This window comes from Aedes aegypti, chromosome 2, assembly GCF_002204515.2.
Source record: "Aedes aegypti strain LVP_AGWG chromosome 2, AaegL5.0 Primary Assembly, whole genome shotgun sequence".
Lineage (NCBI taxonomy): Eukaryota > Metazoa > Arthropoda > Insecta > Diptera > Culicidae > Aedes > Aedes aegypti.
This window is the reverse complement of record NC_035108.1, coordinates 422,403,143-422,425,473: the sequence shown is the minus strand read 5'-3', so window position 1 is coordinate 422,425,473 and position 22,331 is coordinate 422,403,143. Positions and strand designations below refer to the sequence as shown.

At 36.7% G+C, this 22,331-nt stretch overlaps 1 protein-coding gene across 1 annotated transcript in view; it reads left to right on the top strand.

Moving 5' to 3' along the window:
- LOC5568927 (nipped-B protein) overlaps positions 1 to 22,331 on the top strand; it is a 64,317-nt gene that overhangs the window by 25,269 nt on the left and 16,717 nt on the right. Inside the window, exons 2-4 of the mRNA XM_021847499.1 lie at positions 14,958 to 15,182; positions 15,252 to 15,608; positions 16,441 to 17,198. Coding sequence (XP_021703191.1) covers positions 15,116 to 15,182; positions 15,252 to 15,608; positions 16,441 to 17,198 — 1,182 coding nt within the window. The 5' untranslated portion in view covers positions 14,958 to 15,115. The remainder of the gene's footprint in view (positions 1 to 14,957; positions 15,183 to 15,251; positions 15,609 to 16,440; positions 17,199 to 22,331) is intronic.

Sequence of the window (22,331 nt, the reverse complement as noted above, 5' to 3'; positions counted from 1 at the left end):
GGGATTGATAGCTTTTGGTTAAATAAAAGCCTCATTTCCTTCAACTCGATATTTTAGCAGAATTTTTGGCTAAAATGATAGTAATGAATATTCATATCAATTTGTTCAGTGACATTCTGGACAATAAAACAACACAATGCTTTAATTTTTAATATAAAATTGTATGCCGAAACAAGATTGCGTTTTTCTCTTTGTTTAGTTTTTGAAGATGAGGCCTTTTCAATTGTTAGTCTTGAAATGTTGTTGAGCTGGCAGCAATCTTCGCTTTGGGACGATCTATAACCTGCCTGCAGACCCCCTTTTCATCCCCTCGGGTAGCCTCTATTCCATTGAGACACTCTGGTCAATGAAACCTATAAAGCATACATCTAACTTTCTTACAAAAATAAGAGCAAATGTGTGACCTGGTCAAAATATCATACATTATCATTGTATGGGTCCTCTCACATTGCTTAATTTATGGTTATGAGAAAGCGTAAGATCTATAGGGGAAGGGGTGGTAAGATTTATATCTTAAGGTTATCATTTTGTTTCTGTTAGAAAAACGATTAATTTGTATAGTTGCATCTTATAACGTCAAAAATAGGGATGCAAACAAGCGACACAAATTTACGAATAGGGTGTTTTATGTATTTTGGACAGACCGTTATGCGTATATGATTTGGCCACCTCCATTTGATTTTGGCGTAAATGGACAAATTATATACGCGTAACGGTCTGTCCAAATTACTTTGATTACCCTAAATAGCTACATTTTTACAATTTGTATCGTTAATGGGCTTCTTAGCCGTACGGTTAGTGTTACCAAGTATTTAGCCGCATCGCGTCATGGAGTGTGGGTTCGATTCCCGCTTCAGTTTTGAAAACTTTTCGTCAGGAATGTATTTCGACTGTGCCACTAGGCTTTGCATACTAGTCTGTTCTCTAGTGTGTTGCTTCCTCCAAAAGGCAAATCGTCCACTGAGAGCATTAATGTGTCAGCGTCTATAAAAAACGATGGAAATGTTAATTTAACCTGCAATATGTAGGTAAAATGGACATCAGTTAGTGGTAAAATGGCCATCATGCCAAATACGTGAGAAAAACAAATATTTTTTGAAAATTTTTATTGCATTTCTGAAAATTATTCCATTTAAAAATAAAATTTGACATCATATCATTACGAAATTTAGCTAACAGTAAAACCTCAAGACCACAGAGCTAAAAGCTACGTCAGTTCTAATTTTCAAACGTGGTTTTCTAAAATCTTAGTTTTTGTCGATGTTTTCACTTAAATCGACCTGCGTATCAATTCGACTAGTCTGATTTATGCTTTAAAACGTACGTGCGTAATAAAAATTAATTGAAACCTGTTTTCCTCGGTAACAGGCACGGTGTTCATTTCACCATCCCCGTTCATTTTTCCACCACTAATAAGAATATTTCTTATTTCAATTGATTATTTTTATTTAGTAAGTGAAAATTCTTTTCACATTCCACAATTCCTAGAGTTTCCTTGCGAGCGTGGTATACAAGTTTGGATTTAACCCGTATAGGCCTGAGTGAAAGCAAAAATACTAAAACTTTTACCACTCAGCAAATACCTCACAGATTCAAATAATTATTTGTCAGTATACTGACCCACATATCTAGTTTCTTAAAGTGGTCGGAGGAACGTGGGAATACTCCTGTAGTCGGAGTTATTACGGTGGGTCACTGGGTCAAGTCGGGTAGAAAAAGGCGTTTTTTGGGACATGCCAAGTTATCTTAATTTATTTCCAATGGCAATAATTTTAATTTGCGTAAATCATTAAAATATCATATTCAACATTATAAATGAAGAGTATTGCACCGTTTAGAATGTTCTGGATGTGACCACTCGGACTCAATGCCCTGAAGAACCGGCTCTAGATTTGTTAGGTACTAAAAACGGTTTCAAATCTCTAAAACTATAGATCGAACATAATAGTTCACTATAATGCGTTCCCATAAGCTTGTCACAGATGTTGAGATACGTTTACGTTGATGCGTTATTCTTAAAACTCCTTGATATAGTGGCAACATTATAGCCAATTCTGGAAATTATCTGTGACTTGAAATTTGCCTACCTCCAGGGGCACGGAAGCACAGAACCCTTATCACCCGACCTGACCCAGTGATCCACCGCAATAACTCCGGCCACAAGAGCATTCCCGAGATCCTATGACAACTTTTAGAAACTAGATATGTGTACCAGTATACTGACAAAAAATAATTGAAATCCGTTAAGTATTCGCTGAGCGGTGACAGTTTTAGTAATTTTTCTTTCACTCAGACCTATACGGGTTAAAGTAAGTAAATGAAACGGACGGAGCACAGTATTTTCATTGATCTGAAGAGATCCATCGTATTTCATTCACTGATAGATATTCCACTAAACAGCTAGAAGATTTATTATAATTGGGTGTAAAGGCTGAGCTACAATCATGGGAGCGATAATCTCAAATTCTCATTTCTTATGCTTGAGATATTCACACTTAAATTGTGGCTTACCCAGCTCAACAGCCAAAAAAAATCATGAATGTGTGGCTCATCCGTTTGACTCATTGGCTTGGATTACCACAGTTTTTCGTGAGTTTTGCGAAGCACATCTCAAATGAGTTTGAGATTGAGTGTGACCAACCAGTGTCTACCAACACTGAGAACATGTATTTGAAAAAATGTCTGGTAATTTTTCAGACACGTATTCTGAATTCTCGTACTAACAAAAATGTCTGTTCAAATTTTCAACTCATTTTACAAATGCTTGCCTATTTTGTACAATTCATTTTCGTAAGATAAATAGTAACTTTAAACGGTATTGAGTTTTAGATAGTCAGTATATTCTAGTTATAAATAATCCGAAGTTTTCATACAGGTATTTTTTTCAGAGATAACACTCTTCGAAAAAAGTGATTTTCACGAACGTTGATGAAGAAACCTAAACAAAACTATGTTAAAACTTACTCCAATCGTAAAATCGTGTTCGGCAAAACTTCACAGAATAAATAAACTACTATGTAGAGCTATTTTGGATAAGTTTTGGTGTTTCGTTCAGTAGTTATACATTTTTAAATGAAATTAACCCAAAAACACATTATTAACCTAATTTTTTCCAACTTGACTGAAATTTTGATCAGAAATTCATTTCAACATGAAAAAAAAAATTCGTTGACTGGGGAACTCCTAGACACTGGAAAATATTAATAGGTCTAATATATTGGCTTTTTCACAAGGCGTTTCAAACCAGCTGATCTCGAAGCAATTTGACAGTTCTTCTATGGCAATGACAGTCGCGTGTATGAACCGGTCCTCCACCGATGTAAACAAATGTATACACAGACCTGTCACATGAGAAGGCCTATGTTTTAACTGTCATCATATGTCATGTTGCATTACCGCTCAAATTATTGAGGTCCAGCCTTAATTCGAGATACCATTTTCTTCGCTACATGGTAATTTTTCGAAAACAATATTTTTTACAATTTTATTTTAATTTTTACTGAAATTAGCCAATGTTTACCTCATTAAAGAGTTATCCACAATCAGCAACTTAAAATCGTTCAGAGTAGTGTTTGGGTCGCTTGCTCCTCCGGGAACGAGCGATGACACCGGAAGCACATTAGTTTGGCCGGCAATGCAATGCGTATTCGAAGATTCTCGGTAATGAATCCTGTTAGGCGTGATTATATCACACAGTTAGAAAAAATCACCAACGTCGGTAATTCGTTTTACCGAAATCTCAACAGCTGAACGGTCGTTAATCCGTTCGGTAAACGAAAAGTTTACCGAAAGGACTGTAATTTGAGCCCAACGGGTGAGCTGTCAAAACTACCGGTAGATCGGTAGTGATTACCAAAGTTCCGCGTCTATTCTGTAATGTTATTTACCGAACCATTGGTTATTTTGGAAGGGGGAAACGAAATTTCAGATGTTTGTGCAAAGTAAAATATCAAATCATGCTCTTATTCTTGATACAATCATTTATTTCTATAGCATAAATAATCACCTCGGATTGAAGAACCTAACCTGCCGGGCGTTTATTTCGTTTATTATTCGTTCGACTTCAAAATGCTAACAAGCCGTTGCAATTTTGCCCCATCGTTGTTCCATAATCGCAGATGTCAGCATTACTCCACACATATGCTACACCATTACGGAATGTTGCTGAATCTAGGCGCATGATTGGAGGGTCCTGTTCCGTCGATATTTGCTCCTTCACATCCTATAGTAAAAAGTAAATATATCCACTACAGGTCTTGGTCTGATGTTAGCCAGAAAAGTAATTACTAACCTGTAACGTTGTCTCCAAATCACTTCTATCGAGCAAAGATTAAAGTTCTTTTTGCAAAAAAACGGGTCTGTTTGTTCGCGGTTTATTTGTAAGAGCCGATTGAAAACATCATTATGGCGGATTTGACGTTTCTTGTTCCAAGTTACCGAATACGGTAATTATTACCTACAGTTCAGCTGAATATTGCACCGAAGTCAGCACTTGAGCTCGTTTATCGATTTATCGGTAAATATCTTCACCGATGTCGTTAATCTTTTAACAATTAAACACCGAAATTCAGTATTTTTTTTTCACAGATTTCAGTAATCAAGCCGAAATATACCGAAACGTCTGTAATTTTTTGAATCACCGATCTGTTTCGGTGATTCCAATTACCAAACTCATAGAGTATGTTTAAGTGTGCACGGATAGCATCATCAAGCAAGATCCTTACCTAATTCAGCTAACCCAATATTCTTTCCATAACAACTGTGGAGTTGCAGAGAGATATTTGGTCTCTAGTAGTAATGGTTATCTAACTAACATTCCTTCCTTTCCCCGATTACCGTGGCATGCGTCGTTATTAACTTTTAAACTTCGAACTCTCGATTTGTGTACTTTGAGAATGGTCTTGAGCTAATCCCAAGCCTTATTCATTAAATCTCTGTGCAACTTCGATTGTTCTGGTCAATCATGCATTATAACAACAAAGCGGTTATCGATGCTCATTCATAATCATCAACTAAAATTCATTCAGTTTGAAAGTTGCCCTATATCGAGCCGATTATCGACAATATCTGGTTGCGGTATAGGGTAACGGTCGTATTTTGGACCCCCTAAGGAAGTGATTTTACATTTTTGTCCCAATTAATTGATTGCACAGCGTAACCAAGTCAAAGAACATACCAAAATGTAGAGGAAAACTTCCTCTTCGAGATAAAAATGCCCATTCGGTCATGTAGGATCCAAAAGACGTCGAAAATCACTGAACTGTGATGCACTGTTTTTCATTATTTTGGACACACCAATACGTTTTGGACCCTCAAAGTATATATTTTGGACCCCCGGCATATTTTTATCGTTTGGCGACAAAGTCCACGGCACTGGTTGTATAATATGCTTGCCCATAGTCTAATCAATCGATTGACAATGGAAAAGCAAAGAAGTTCTACGCTTTTAGTTCAGAAATTAGAAAAAAGTTTTTGTTTACATTTGAAAAATTTCTGACGTCTTCAATTTCCGTCTGTAACGTGTTGTAACGGTTGCATGGATGAACCGATTTAATTAAATTAATTTCAGATAAAATAAACACATTTTCCATGCACAAACGCTTGATGCAAGTGCGGAATAGTCCTATCTTTCCAAATGGCATGCGGATTGTATTGGTTTTTCGATTTAAACTAGAAAATTTGCAAGAAAATGGCCCAGGGGGTCCAAAATATATAGAGGTCCAAAATATATTGGTTACCCTATGTATACGGATTATCATAATTGTGTTTCGAATTTATCAATATTGTCATAGCCCGAATTTTTAATACATATTGCTATTCTCTTCTTTTTGTTTATAATTTGCGAACCATTTACGTTTAATCTTTTGTTATGAAGTCAGCGCGCTGTATTTCCATCAACACATGCTTCTGCACTTGTAAAGGTGCAAGAAATCAGCCAAAATGCTTATGTAGTAATGAGAGAAGAGAACAGAAAGCGCGTCATGTCAAAATGCAATAAAAAAACACCAACAGCAGGCACCACGAAAAGAGACAATAAACTTTTTTTTCGGAGGGTGAAGCTTACCTTATACAGTCATAGCACACATACATATCCATTAAATAGGGTAGGTTCACCAGGTTTTGGCCAATACAAGATTTTTTTAATTTTTTTTTTAAACAAATAAACAAATCTCTAAAAAGTAAACAAAGAGTAAAACGCAATCTTGTTTTTTTTTCAAACAATTAATCAAATTTATATTATAAATTTAAGTATTGCATGTTATTTTATCGTGCAGAATGTCGCTGTACAAATTGACTTACAACAATTAATATTTATTACTATCAATTTTGTTAAAAATCCTACTAGGAAAACGAGTTAAAGGAAATGAGGCTGTTATTTCATCAAAAGCTATTGAGCCCTTTTCATTTGTGCCCATAGACGCCGGCCGACGCTGATGAGGTCAGTGAGTTGACGCCTATGTTTACTCTAACGTGTGCTGAGGCCTTCTAGTTGTGGCTTATTTTTTCACCATCTTCAGATTTGGCCTTTAGAAAATCTTTCAAAGTTGATGATAAAATACGATAATTGAAGTGTAGAATAGTGTTACGTGGTAAAGTAAGGTACATGGGTATCTCTGCATCAAGAGCAGATTCGTGCGATCGATTAAATATGTGATTTATTCAATCATCGTCATCCCTGAACTAAATGTATGTGCTACGCGAGAGCGTCGTCGAGAAATTGTATGGAAATATTAGCTCAATTGAAGTAATACATATTGAAATTGAACGTTATTTTTCATGCAATTGTAGACACATCGTGTTTTTGTTAATAAGTCGTGAAGTACAGACAGGCTGATACAGGTAATGTACATCAACATCATCAACATAATACATCATTCCTCAGGAATCCGACGGAAAACTTGATTATGTTCGCCGTTGAGACAATCGCTGTGTATAATAATACAACGAGCGGAGCGGCTGTAGTATAACTTGTATCTGCTTAGTACATTTGAAACATTTTTCGTCATCTTAGTTGCAACTTTGATTTTTTTTATAGGCCTCAACTCGGTTTCAGGTAAATATAGAAGTGAGGCCTTTTTTCAAAAAAGGCCGCATTTGCGATGAATATCTTAATTAGCGGGAAACGAGATGGGGCATTTTCGAAAAATTTAATTTTTTCAACTTTCATGCATATTTTTGCATGACTATTGTAAGTTTCAATAAGAATAGGCTCTTATACACTAAAATCAGCAGAAACCCGATTTGTTTACATTTTGGACTTGAGGCTTTTTCAATTGTTGGTCTTATAATGTCATGATTATCACATGACTTCTCTGAGAAAAATCTACACGTCAATGTCGTATGTTTTACTTATAGATTTGCGCAATGAGGAAAACCACATGACTTGAGTGTAGTAGCCATATGGATTTCATCATTAACTTCATGGTACAATAACATGTGTATCAACATTAGGTTGTCATGTGAAAAAAACATGAATGTCTAAATATTAAATCATGAAAACCAACTGATTTTCTTGATGATTTCGAAATGTAGTGGATTTAGATAGTCATGTGTGATAGAATATAAATGTCATGAGACTAAAAGAAGAAATTTTATAGAAGAACTCTTGATCCCCAAAATATGGAATCGAGGCTCCTCTGCTTGTCGCAAGCTCACTTGAATGATTTTTTTCAAACAAGTGAGTCAGCAGCAATCGGGGCGCCGCAAATCCATAATTTGGGAAGCCCGGGATTAGCATATTTCTAGCGTAACATTTGAAAAGGGCCTATCTGCAAAACGTAAACATTGAGAAATTCTCAATTGAAGATTCCGTACCATATTTATAATTCCTATTTAAAACCCATTCGCATTTTTACTAGTTTCATACCTGTGTTCGACACCTATTAAAGTCTTTTGCGTGGCCCATTATGTTTCTAATCTCAAATAACACAACAACTCGTAAAAATTGTTGAATTCAAACATCATCGGCAGATAGGCCCTTCTATGAATCTTCAAACCAGTTAGGCCCTTTCAGTTAGGCCCTTTGATTGAACATGGTTTCAGTTAGGCCCTTTTATAATTTGCTAATTTTATTGATTTTTGAATTGGTTTGCACAAATCTTGATAAAATTTAGCGATTATGTGAAAATACACTATATAATAGCTAAATATTGGAAATTTTCGGTTGAAGATTCAGTACCATATTGATTATTCCTATTTCAAACCCATTCGCTTTTTACTAGTTTCATACTTGGGGAAGATCCAAAAATGACGTCCATCATTTTTCGGGATTTCTAGAACCTTTCTACCCCCTCTGTCACGCTTTTCCCAATACCCAATCCATGCACTATCACATTTTCGTACATCCCCCCATTGGAGGAGGCCCCAATTGATGGACTTTTTTTTTGGGATAATCCCTTGTGTTCGACACATATAATGGTCTATTGCGTGGCTCACAACGATTTGAATTTCAAATAGCACAACAACTTGTAAAAATAGTTCAATTCAAACATCATCCGCAGATAGGCCCTTTTACGAATTTTCAAACCAGTTAGGCCCTTTTTGAATTTGCTAATTTTATTGATTATTGAAGTGATTTGCATAATTCTTCAACAACATTTAATGATTATGTGAGAAAACAACACAATATCATACAAGCTAAATATTGGAAACTATTCTATACAAAATCAGCAACATATTGATTATTGATATTTCAAACCCATTCACTTTTTTTACTAGTTTTATACTTGTGTTAGACACTCATTATGGTTTATTACGTGGCCCAGAACGTTAGTAATCTCAAATAGTAAAACGACTCGTGAAAATGGTTGCATTCAAATATCATCAGCAGTTAGGCCCCTTAATGAATCTTCAAACCAGTTAGGCCCTTTCAGTTAGGCCCTTGGATTGGACGTGGTTTCAGTTAGGCCCCTCCAGTTAGGCCCTTTTATTAAACAGAGTTCCAGTTAGGCCCTTTTGGAATTTGTTGATTTTATTGCTTATTGTGATTTTCATAGTTCTTAAATAAAATAAAGCGAGAGAAAAACAATGTAATAGCTAAATGTTGGATATTCTCGATTGAAGGTTCAGTACCTTATTGATTATATCTATTTCAAACCCATTCACTTTTTTACTTGTTTTATACTTGAGGGCCTTCCTCAGCCGAGCAGTTTAAGTCCGCGGCTACAAAGCAAAGCCATTCTAGAGGTATCTGAGTGGGAATGGAATTCAGATACCTTCAGAATGGCTCGGTCCAGGTTTTTTCGTAATGGAAAATTCCTTTACTTTCCTGAATATAGAGTACCTTCGTACTTGTCACACGATATACGAATGCGAAAATGACAACTTGTCAAAGAAAGCTCTCAGTTTATAACGAATTTGTTTTTGTGAAAATCGCAACTTTTGGAAATTACCAAATAAAAATTATTCAATTTTTTTAATGTAATTGATTTTTTTTTTCAGGAAAAAAAATCAGTTTTTCAACTAACTTCGCATTAAGATTATGATAAAACTAGTAAAAAAGAGAATGGGCTTGAAATAGGAATCAATATAGTACTGAATCTTCAATAAAGAATTTTCATTAATCAATGTTGATTTTCTCACATACCTAATTGATTGATTTTGTTCTAAAACTTTGAAAATCACTTCAATAATCAATAAAATTAACAAATTCCAAAAGGGCCTAACTGGAACTAAGTTTAATAAAAGGGCCTAACTGGAGGGGCCTAACTGAAACCATGTTCAAGCAAAGGGCCTAACTGAAAGGGCCTAACTGGTTTGCAGTCTCGTAAAAGGGCCTATCTGCCGATGATGTTTTAATTCAACCATTTTCACGAGTTGTTTTGTTATTTAAGATTTAAATCGTTATGGGCCACCTAGTAGACTATTATTGGTGTCGAACACAAGTATAAAACTAGTAAATAGGAGAAAGGGTTTGAAATATGAATAATCAATATAGTACTGAATCTTCAATAAAGAATTTTCAATATTCAATGTTGATTTTCTCACATAATCGATTGTTTTTGTTCTAAAGCTTTGAAAATCTATTCAATATTCAATAAAATTAACAAATTCCAAGAGGGCCTAACTGGAACTATGTTAAATAAAAGGGCCTAACTGGAGGGGCCTAACTGAAACCATGTCCAATCCAAGGGCCTAACTGAAAGGGCCTAACTGGTTTGAAGATTCATTAAGGGGCCTAACTGCTGATGATATTTGAATGCAACCATTTTCACGAGTCGTTTTGCTATTTGAGATTACTAACGTTCTGGGCCACGTAATAAACCATAATGAGTGTCTAACACAAGTATAAAACTAGTAAAAAAAGTGAATGGGTTTGAAATATCAATAATCAATATGTTGCTGATTTTGTATAGAATAGTTTCCAATATTTAGCTTGTATGATATTGTGTTGTTTTCTCACATAATCATTAAATGTTGTTGAAGAATTATGCAAATCACTTCAATAATCAATAAAATTAGCAAATTCAAAAAGGGCCTAACTGGTTTGAAAATTCGTAAAAGAACCTATCTGCGGATGATGTTTGAATTGAACTATTTTTACAAGTTGTTGTGCTATTTGAAATTGAAATCGTTGTGAGCCACGTAATAGACCATTATAAGTGTCGAACACAAGGGATTATCCCAAAAAAAAAGTCCATCAATTGGGGCCTCCTCTAATGGGAGGATGTACGAAAATGTGATAGTGCATGGATTGGGTATTGGAAAAAGCGTGACAGAGGGGGTAGAAAGGTTCTAGAAATCCCGAAAAACGATGGACGTCATTTTTGGATCTTCCCCAAGTATGAAACTAGTAAAAAGCGAATGGGTTTGAAATAGGAATAATCAATATGGTACTGAATCTTCAACCGAAAATTTCCAATATTTAGCTATTATATAGTGTATTTTCACATAATCGCTAAATTTTATCAAGATTTGTGCAAACCAATTCAAAAATCAATAAAATTAGCAAATTATAAAAGGGCCTAACTGAAACCATGTTCAATCAAAGGGCCTAACTGAAAGGGCCTAACTGGTTTGAAGACTCGTAAAAGGGCCTATCTGCCAATGATGTTTGAATTCAACATTTTTTACTAGTTTTTATGTTATGTTAGATTTAAAACGTTACGTGGCCCAGTAATAGACTATGAGTGTCGAACAAAAGTTTAAAACTATTAGATAGCAATGAGTTTAAAATAGTAACAATCAATATGTTACAGAATCTTCAATCGAGAATTTCTCAATTTTTACGTTATGCTGATAGACCCTTTTCAAATATTTCACTAGGTTCCATTATTCGAGAGAAACACTATACAATGGCTAAATATTGAAAAATATGGAGGAAAATTAAAAACGCATGGAAGGGCCAATCTGATTTTGATGGAAATTTTCAGTTAGGCCCTTTTATGACCAGTTAGGCCCTCTTAGTTTTATCATTTTCAGATAGGCCCTTTAAAATTTGAATAAAATTACCATTAATAATGCATTTTTCATGCCCGTAAGAGTATGTAGGAGTAATTCACGTAAACAATTATACGAATAATGAATAATCAAGTTTGTTTACATTTTGCAGTTAGGCCCTTTTCAAATGTTACGCTAGATTTCATTTCATTCGAAGCAGAAAGCTAGGAAAATCTGTAAGTGGAATCCGATTTTTCTCTAACACCATACATTATATCCAATGTTGGAAGTAATGCATTTTATTTATAGAAAATTAGAATGAACTCCTCATCTTCACTCGGACATCTTAACTAATAGAAAGAAAAACGAATCCGCAATTTTTCCTTTAACACTTTCAGCTTCAGAATTTGCTTCTTCTCTTTGGAATATGATGATGAATGTCGTTTGAGATGAGGTCCGACCGCAATTCAGCTCGGTATGTGTTGATCACTAAAAATTTGAAAATTTTGAACACAGAAATCAACAGCAAGCTCATCGCTTTCAAATCAACCAACTTGAACATGATGATCTTGTCACAAGATAACCATAAGTAAAACACACTGAATCCGTGTTGGGTGATGATCTATGCACCCATAGGTTGACGCATTCGAATTTGAAATGAAAAGCTTCCGGAACTACCCTGGCCACGATCACAGGGTTTGACGGTGCCAAAGTAGAAGGTGCACCATAATAATACCCGTCTGTGAAACATATCACCTTCCCAATACTTTGGCACACCTCCAACGGTTCATGATTTATCATGAAACGGCTGCATTCAGGCGGAGGATCTGTTAATATGTTTCGGCATATTATCAGGTCCTCTTCGAACGGAGGGACCGCCAGGGCTCATTAGTTACTTATAAACCAGTGCTGGTTGTTTGATGTTTCAATTCGTTTACACGAGCTGTAGCATCCTTTGTACTAATCAGCAATGGTGGTTAAGTTTCGAAGCCAACGTGTGATCAATCGTTTTATAATGCAACATAAGAATGGGTGTTTGGTGAAACTGTGCGTTACACTCGTCGTTATTAAATTTAGTGATTGTGAAGTTGCTAATAGTGATTTTATAATTAAATCTATAGCGATGAAAATTTGAAAATTAAGGTGGAAGTGATTCTGATAGTTTTGTTAAAAATATAATAATAATGATGTGAACTCTACTAATTTAATAATGGCCATAATACATTGTGCAATCATTTTTCTGAATATAAACTTAATTGCCTAGTTCTTCAAACGTACATGATAAAAGTGTTAATGTAATGACAGCGAGTGCAGAAGAATGGATCGAAGTGATTTTTTTAATGTAACTTTCTTGCTCATAGTGCTAAATCGTAGTTTGAATAGTAATGACTCTACAGCAACAAAAATAATGATACATTTAAATTGAATATCTTTAAATAACTTAGTAAAGCTAACAGATGGTAATGCTAACAGATTTATATGAAAATGGTGTGATGTGAAAAGTGATATAATAGAAAGTATATCTGAAGTGTATTACGAAAGTTGATGAGTGATAATCGGTGATATACGTGATAGTGTCGAAAATAAAAGTGACGATAGTGAGTGATGAAATGAAATGGGGAATGAGGACCTTTTAATAAAACTATTTCGTTCTTCACTTTAACCACTCTAGTAGCATTTCAGGCCTTATCATAGTTTGATAGCAGTCTGAACTACTAGACTGCAAAACTACGGCAAGGGCTGATTGCTGCTAGCGTACACAGTGACCATTTGAGCAACATTGCTTAGGAACGTCTGTGTGATGAACACAATAGAGGCTTATAAAAGCAAATGCTGGGAAGGAGCTTAGGGCAGATTAAGAGTGCCAGTACTACCCCTATCGCTACCGACAAAAAAAAAAAAAAAGAAATGAAAAGCTTCCGGAACTTATGTGAAAAACTATGGATTTCATATTGTCGATTGATAAATCAGTCCATTAAGCAAAACCAAAGAATTGAATATGTAACACACACGAATTTTGTAAGAAAATCACAACAAATCGATATAGACGTTCATGAATCGATCCATAATTTTAAACACACGGATCAAACGTATGGATTTTTTTAGTGTTTGACATTTGAATATTGCTAATATCATCTTTCCCCGTGGAAAAAAGTCATCGGAAAATGTTTTTCCTGGTGACAGTTTTTGGATTACCTCAGTGCACCAGTATCCGCTCATGCTCCAGTAGCCCGCTCACACTGAAAAAAGATAAGTTTGCACAAAGTAAAGTTGAAAACTATAGCCGCTATACGGTTCAAATCGACAAATTGAATCATACTGTGTACCTTTTTTTGTGTTTTTACTCAAATTACCTGACTTTTTAAGCTCGTGAGCGGGCTACTAGAACATGAGCGGGTGCTGGTAAGTTGACTGTACTATTGGTTGGTCATGTTTGCTGATGCTGGATTCCGCATGGGAGAGTGCTATAGGCATTTCAATTTTTCCAAAATTTTGATATTTGACAGCACTGTGGGAATTACTATAGGAAAAACAAGCAATTTTTTTCAATCGACCATAGTGTTTGTCCATGTGTTCATGAGTAGTCGAGCTGCTGATACTGTTAGATACATTTGTCAGCTATAACTTTGCCGTATTTAAATGGGACCTCTCAGTAATTAGTTATAAATTTACATCAAATTAGAAATTCTTAAACAATGCTCTCATTTATCCTTTGAACAGGGGTTTTTTGAATCATCCTGAGGGATAAGAACTCTCCATCTCCACATTATGATAGTTTTCCCTATGTCGATGATTTCTTCAGTCCCTTCATTATTATAATGTCCCTTCATTATATAATGTCCCTCTCCATATCACGATCTTCTTCTTGGTATTACGTCCTCACTGGGACAAAGCCTGCTTCTCAACTTAGTGTTCAATGAGCACTTCCACGGTATACAATCTAGTATTCATTAAAAGTATGTTCTTTTTTTATATCACCCTATCTCAACGGTCCCTTCGACATCAAGATGTGAAGAGTCGACGGTATTTCAATAAACTTCTACAGAAACGTCAAATAAATCGGTACAACATGAGATTGGTTATTCAGCAACTTTCTTTATAAGAACCGAAGAATATGGCTAAAACATAAACTATACTAACTTTGTTGCACAAGCTTGCACAGAATACTATGGATTAAAAAAAATATAAATTTCGTGATATCTAGTTGTAGTATGCGGTTTCTTCAGCATCGATTTGTATAGAAGATGGCCTAACGAAACCAAAGATTTAACTTCGATTTATGAGAATGGTCAATCCTGTAAAATTATTTTGAGTGAATTAGATTTACGGAACAATTTAAAAATAACAAAATAGAATTAAATGGAATAATTATGGACTTATGGTTACAATCGGCACTTTGACCAAAACAGGTACCTTTACCTTACCTTATTCAATATGCTTGTATGCACAGATAAAACAGCCTGAAACATCAATCATAGGTGTGTGAAATTTTGCATCAGTGCCTACATGTGCACAAATTTTCCCAAAGGGATCACCAGCACTGTTTTCTAATATTTTTGTACTTTTTCTCTTTACAGAAGCATGAAGTTTGCACTAATACAACATTAGCACGTAGCAGTCAACCAGAAATTACTTGGAGGCAGGCGAGTGTCAACGCTGGAGAGAAAAAGCTTTTGCGTTTTCACCTTCTCCAATAACAATACACAATCTTGGAAGCGACTGACAGCAGGCAACCATGGGGGATCGCGACATACCAAGTGTTCCAATCACCACCCTGGCTGGTCTGACCAGTCTCTCGGACAGTAAGTTGGCAATTTGCGTTAAAGTGTTTCGTGACATTTACTAACATTGTGCACCTTACTCTTCCACAGTGCTCAGCGAGCTGCCGATATCGGACTCCCTCTCGACGGTTTCGACCGCCCTGAACCGTTCGTTGCTGTTCCATCCGCGCGTTGCCGAAGAAGCCAATAACCTTTTGGCCACGCGAGATGACAGCCTAATCGGCCAGCTAGTGAATGCCATCGAGCAGACCAACTCGGATCATATCGAACTGAAGGATCAATATGTTCAGCAATCGACTAGCAAATCGTTGCAGGAAGGGCCCCTGCTATTACAGGCCATTCGTTCTTGCCGAGCGGATGTGTTCAATAGGCCCCAGACAGCACATCAGCAGCAGCAAAACCAACAGCAACAACAACAGATGCTTGTGCAGCAACAACAGAAAATAAGTAAGTTCAGAACAATGACAATCTGCAATGGATATCTATGTAGCTACTAACTTCATGCGGTCAGTAACAATAACAAACTATTGACATGCTGCTATGTTGTTGATGTTAATTTTGTATCTAGTATATTCGTTTTTAATGATTTACAAAATAATTGAGGAAAAAATCTTAACGTGGTAGTTCAATAATCGCTTCTGTCATCATGACACTTATTTTTTTTTATTTCTCCCTACTTGTAGTGAATAGGCTGGTATAAAGTCTTGTTTCGAGATACCTTCGCAACTATTCCATAGTTTACTTCCCAAAGAAAAAAAAACTTCATGAACTCTCAAGAAATTAGTTCAGAAATGGATTTCGAGACTCTTCCAGGGTATCGTCCAGAAATTCCTTTAAAGATTCAAACGCCAAATCTCCCATGAATTCGTCCTGTAATTGCTCCAGTAAAAAAAAACAATTACGAAAAAATAAGCATATTTCGGGTCGTCCATTTGACTCATTGTTTTGCATATCCACAGTTTCCTTACACAAAGTAATGATTTTTTGTAGCTATAACAAAACCATCTGTCACAAACAATTAAAAAAGGTTTCAACTAGTACCAGGCGGGTTTTATTCGTGAACATTTTTTGACAGCATGACTTAATCAAATAAAAATAATACTCACTTCTGGGATTTGCACACTCTTCTTTTTGCTTACATTCATCTGCATTTGTCGCTTATGAAAAAAATTATCTGGCTTCTTTCTTGTTATTATGAACCCAGCTTACTTTCTATACCAATTCTAGAATCTTGCATCAGTCCCTATGCCCCTTCATTTTATTTTTCTTTTATTTCTAGTTTTTACATCACAACCCCAAGTTTCAAATTTCCCAAGCGAACACTACTCTTCCCTACAAACACAACACCACCAGCATCAGGATTATTTGAGTCAAAGTCCGCAAATATCCCAACAGCAGCAGCAGCCGCTTCATCAAATAGTGTTTAGCCAATCCCCAGTTGCGACCCAACATCCCAATAACCCATCCGTTGAAACACAGTCTCATCAACTGTCACCATTTCAACCGGAATCAACGGTTAACATTGCTGCTCAGCAGAATCAAAGTAAAATTCCCCATCATCAACAACAACAGCAACATCAACCACCACAGACAACGCCACCTCAAAAAGTCATCATACGGCAGCAAGTTATTAATCTTCCGAATATTGCTTACCCATCTAACTCTGCAGAAAATAGCCAGCAGCAGCAACAAATCTTCCAGCATCAACAGCAGCAGCAACAGCAATTGTTGCATCAGCAGCAGCAACAACAACAGCATCAACAGTATCATAATCAAAACGTCATCGTTACTCATCAATCAGTGATTCAGAACCAGCAGCCCCAGTTCCATCAGCAGCAGCCACAGCTTCCTTCACAACAGCAACAACAACAACAGCAGAAAGCAGTTGATCCACACCGGTCAGTAATCCAGCAGCCGGTTGCAGCAGCTGCTGCTGGATCTTCCTTGAATGCGCTTCCGGAATCGATCGTTTTACAACATCAGCAGCAGCAACAGTTGGTAAATCACGTTGCCCAACAACAGCCTCAACAGCAACAGGTAGGCCTCATGAATGGGACTGGGTAATTTGGCATGAGATCATTTGGAATAACATTGTTTCATCAAGAACAGGCATCTTGGAAGAAGGGATAAAATTCAGTCATATATAAATAACCGTTATGCCCATAACGCGGGTAGATCACCTTTTCGTGGTGCGTTGCGAGATAAAATCTGTCCATAAGATTTTCTAGGGTATTCAAAGTAATTTGGACAGACCGTTACGCATGTATAATTTGGACATTTGCATTTGATGTTATCGTAAATGTCCAAGTTATATACGCGTAACATTCTGTCCAAAATATCGAGGAATAAGTAACCTAAAAGTGAAAAAGAAGTAGTACTTAAGTCCTAAATTTCGATGCATGGTCAAATATCAGTACTACCGGTTTGGTTCTTCAGAAATCAAATCTATTACGTTTGATAAGGGCCACGCATACGCTGAGATATACAGTCAACTCTCCTTGAGTCGATGTTCAAGAGACCATCGACTCATAGAAATCGAGTTATAGAACATGCCGACAAAGGATCATTTTTTAATACTTCAATACAAGCTAGCGATATCGTTTTTGTTGATAATATTTTTTAAAATATTACTTGACAAAAATGGATTCAAGAAAAAAACACATGCTTGAAAAATCATGTAGTTTTTTACAATCAATATTTTAATTGTTATGGTTTCATACTTTCTTTGAAATTTGCAAGTCTTTGTTGGATTCCAAACAAGAAGTGAGGAATTTTCATCATCATTAAACAAGGATCAACATGTGGCAATGGCAAACCCTCAAAAGGATAAAAACCACCAAAATGAATGAGTCTGATACAGAGAAGTACTATCTGAATCATCATATATATATATAAAATCTCAGAGTTGTCTGTCTGTCAGTAACGCTTTGAAATCTTTCGCCGAAAAGTTCCATTGAGATCTACAACAGCAATCTTATATCACTACAACAGTCAATTTTAATATTAGAACATAACAGTTACAAATTGGAGAACTACAATACTGCCCATAACTGCATATTTGTAACATTCGACAAAAGTAGGCATTGAGTAAATGTGATACTAAGTTTGCATTTTATTGCAGTATGGGAAGGAACTGATATTTAAAAAAAATCACTAAGAATTCAAAAGTGCTTATTTGAGGCTGAAATTTTGTACAACTCATATCGCTTATTGGGTGAATAGTCAGAAAAAATTATGATAGAAATTTTTTTGCCACTGCATTATGAGGCTCATGTATAATCTCAATGTGACTGTTATGCGGTTACAATTGCCAATGTGACAAAACAACTTGGTATTTTTTTCGAATTTTCTAGAACAATCCCACAGATTTCAGTAAGTAGATCGAAAGTACTTGTCATTTGATGACTCTCCCCGGTATTAACTCGAAATTGTCAAAAATGTCGAATGTGACTGTTATGCAGTTATGGGCAGAATAGCATTATCTAGAGTTTTCTGGAACATAGTTCTTCCCAATTCGTAAAATGTTCTCGAACATTTCATCATTGTCGTATTTTATAGAACTTGGTCGGTGAACAAACCAACTTCAAGCAGATTGAAATGCGGTCGAACTTAAATCAGGCTGGTGTTGAAAACAAGATTCAAAACGGATTTCGCCAGTTTCAGCTCAGGTTCAGAAACGAATTCAACATCTGCAAAGATAAGATATACATGAATGAGATTTTTTATGTTTCCAGTGAAACCTCCATGAGTCGATGTTTCATAACTTCATAACCATTATGATTCCATAAGACAGCTTTCCAAATTATTCCCGTTCTATGACTCGATACTTCCATGAGTCGATGGTACTTTCATCAGAACTGTGTTTTTGAAAGCTTATAATAAATTATAGAAAATTGCATAATATTCTCTAGAAGTGTCGGCAAGATTCTACTCCATAATATTCACAGAATCTGCTTGAACTTTTGAAATGTTTCACAACAGATGAAACACTACAACAGCACAATACTAATTATTTCAGATTAGAACATTACAACAGCATCCAAACTACATGTCCCATGGGGTATGGTCAAAGCATAAATTAAGGCGATTTTGCGGTCATTAGTGTAATGCGCTTTAAAAGATTATGCATAGCTCTTCGTTATAAAATTTCGTTGGAACGTGGCTAGCCACGCTGGGTAAACTAGTATTATTATATTTTTACATACTATTCGAGGTATCCATTTTCATTAATTCATTTATTTACCTCGTGTACAAGCTATTCACCGTGCATTTAAAAAAATTCTGCACTTTGAAAAATTATATGTTTTTTCCAAATCATTAGAAGCAAACTAGAATAGCACTACGAAGCGTGCAATTATACCACAATTCAGGGAAAAATCTAAAATCAGTGATACATAACAAAAAATTACTCAAAAATTATGTTTACAAATATCATGTTAAGGTCGCCTCGTACCGTTCTATGTCACCATTTACCGTGCGTATAGTTTTCGTCGTGGAGCAAACATAATGCTACACTCAAAATAATCCAAACGTCATTGTTACGTGAAAACATAGGTGATTTTTTTGCATCGCACTTTTCACGTAGCTCCTACGCAAACCATAGGTAGCCAAGAATGAACGCATGAACTTTGGAAGTTCGTCCATTCCACCGTCGCTAAACGTAAGAGCTACGTGGATTTTCCGGTAGCCTTTACGAAGCGTTTCAATAGGACCTAGATGGTTTTGCATTAAATTTAACTGTAATAAAGACCAATCTTATGTCTAATAGGCTTTGGAAGAAAACTAATTCCCAATTGGAAAATGTAAACAAACTTAAAAGATTGTGATATTTTTATTGTCAATCTGAGCATTTTGAATCCTGTTTCCTCAATTTTGTGAGTTTGATCTGTTGTAGCCTTCGCGTGCTATAATTGATAAGAGGTTATAAATCACATGTAAAATATGAAGTAATGCAGGGATTCTTCGATATTCAAAGCATATTTACCTTGAAATCAATCTTACACAGAGATTAAAGCAGCAGCAGCTTCTGAAGTTCTTCACAAATCAAGCGGGCGCCATCTTAGGATTTGAGCTCAACACCGAATGTACGTACAATATGCAGATGTCAAAATAAACTTAGGCACCTACGTGAATTCCACGTAAGTGCGATAGTTAACCTCAGTAAACATTACCGAGTCATTGTTTGGTGGTTATTAATGGTTTAGTGATCTTTATCTTAGTCAGGTGTCAGGTAAAATGAATTTGGAATGATCTACGTGATTTTTCACGTAGCAATGACGTTTGGATTTTTTTTGAGTGTAGTTGTGCGCGCTTTCATGTTTAATGTGATTATAAAACGAAGCCAAACTTTGAATTTTCAAGTGCACAAGACGAGAGTATCTGACAACAGTTCTCGTTGAAAACCAATCAACTTGATTGCTGGTGGTGACCAATGGGAAAGATTTTCAACGCGGAGCGCTGTTTGGTTCTCAAGTCTTGTGCTCTTCAAAATTTGAGATGTGGCTTCGTTCTTTAATCACCTTAAGGGTATTCAAATCATATTTTACAACAAAAGCCATAGAAAGTTTTAAAAATGGCTTAATTATTATTTTTCATTAAAATCGTTATAGGAGGTTTGACTGTATTGTCCAAACCACTTCATATTCGCTCAAAAATCGAATATAAAGTAGTTAAATCACGACATAACAATAAATCCAATATTTCCCAATAATTTCAAGCCTTTTATACTAATGCACGGCAATAGGAACCATAAATATTGAAAAGGGTCCATTCACCGTGCATTTGTGTTTCTGCCTTACCTTTGCCTTTCGTTGGCTGCTTCTGCGGACATTGTGCAGCAAAGTGTCCAGGTTTTCTGCAATTGAAGCATGTTCCTGATTTCTTATCAGTTTTCGCGTGTCTTGATTTATGATTCTGTTTGATGTACAAGGCGCCCTACGCTCCGGAACCTTTTAACGGCCACTTCACATCTTGAAGTATTTTCGCTTTCATAAGGTCAGCCGTCAGCTCGATGCCCGAAGCTTCCATTCCCATTATCATGGGACTGTAATACTCCGGCAAACCCTTCAATAAGATCGATGCTAACCACTGGTCGTTTACCTCGAATCCAATTTCGCTCAGGCTCTGCGCCGTGGTTACCAACCCGTCGACGTAATCTTCAACGGAACCGATTTCCTCCAACTTCACTGATGTCAACTTGTCCAGCAATCCAAAACGTCGAAGAAGTCCGTTATCTTGAAACGCCTTCTGGAGCTTTTCCCATGCTTCTTTTGCGGTTTCAACGTTTTTTACCAAGCTGTAGATGTTCTTCTCTATGCTCAGGCAGATTGCGGCCAATGCTCGTTCAGACGTCTCCGAATCAACTGCCTGCCCCGCCAGGATCCTTCTCTAATCAGCGTCATTTTCATAGCGAAAACCCATGATGCGTAATTTTGAGGATCAGCAGAAGGATACCCTGGAGACGAAAACGGCCACACCAAGCAGCACACCCGGACCTCCGCGGGTTTCCATTATCTCCGTCACTCAGCAGCAATTCAACGTGCTACATAGTGGCGTGAAGGCAATGCGGGCTGAGATAAACTTGGTAATTTCTAAGATGGACATCCTGTTGGAAGCGTATTCCAACACGCAGGCTCTCGCCCGCCAAGCGGTGATGACACAAGATATTGTCGATCACCCAATACGGGTGCACCTGGCACCAACCTGGCACGAACATCTTAAAAACGTGGCGCAGGTGGTGGCAACCGGGCGGATTAAGGAGTTGCTCCCGCCGCAGGTAGACTACGATCTCTATATGGAAATGATCTCCCAAGCTACTCCAAATGATTTCGCCACTTTTACAAGGAACTGCATCATTACATTCCGAAAGCCTTTCTCGTTCCCGAGCATGCCACCGGAACAGCAGGACTGCATCTTCAATATGATTGGGCATTTCTGGGTCCAGACGAGGTCCAATTCTGACGCGACATGGGAAGGAATCCAAATGAGAATAAGGAAGCAATGTTCGGAATTGGGGCGCATGCGGTACCTTCCGCAACGCCGTTTTATCAGAACGGCAGTTGGCGGCGTGGTGAATCCTGTGGACAACCCGGCTCTGCAAGAGTCCTTCGAAGAACGCCCGGCACCGGAAGAACGCTTTGCTCAGGTGAGAGTGCTTAGCTCAGGTGAGAG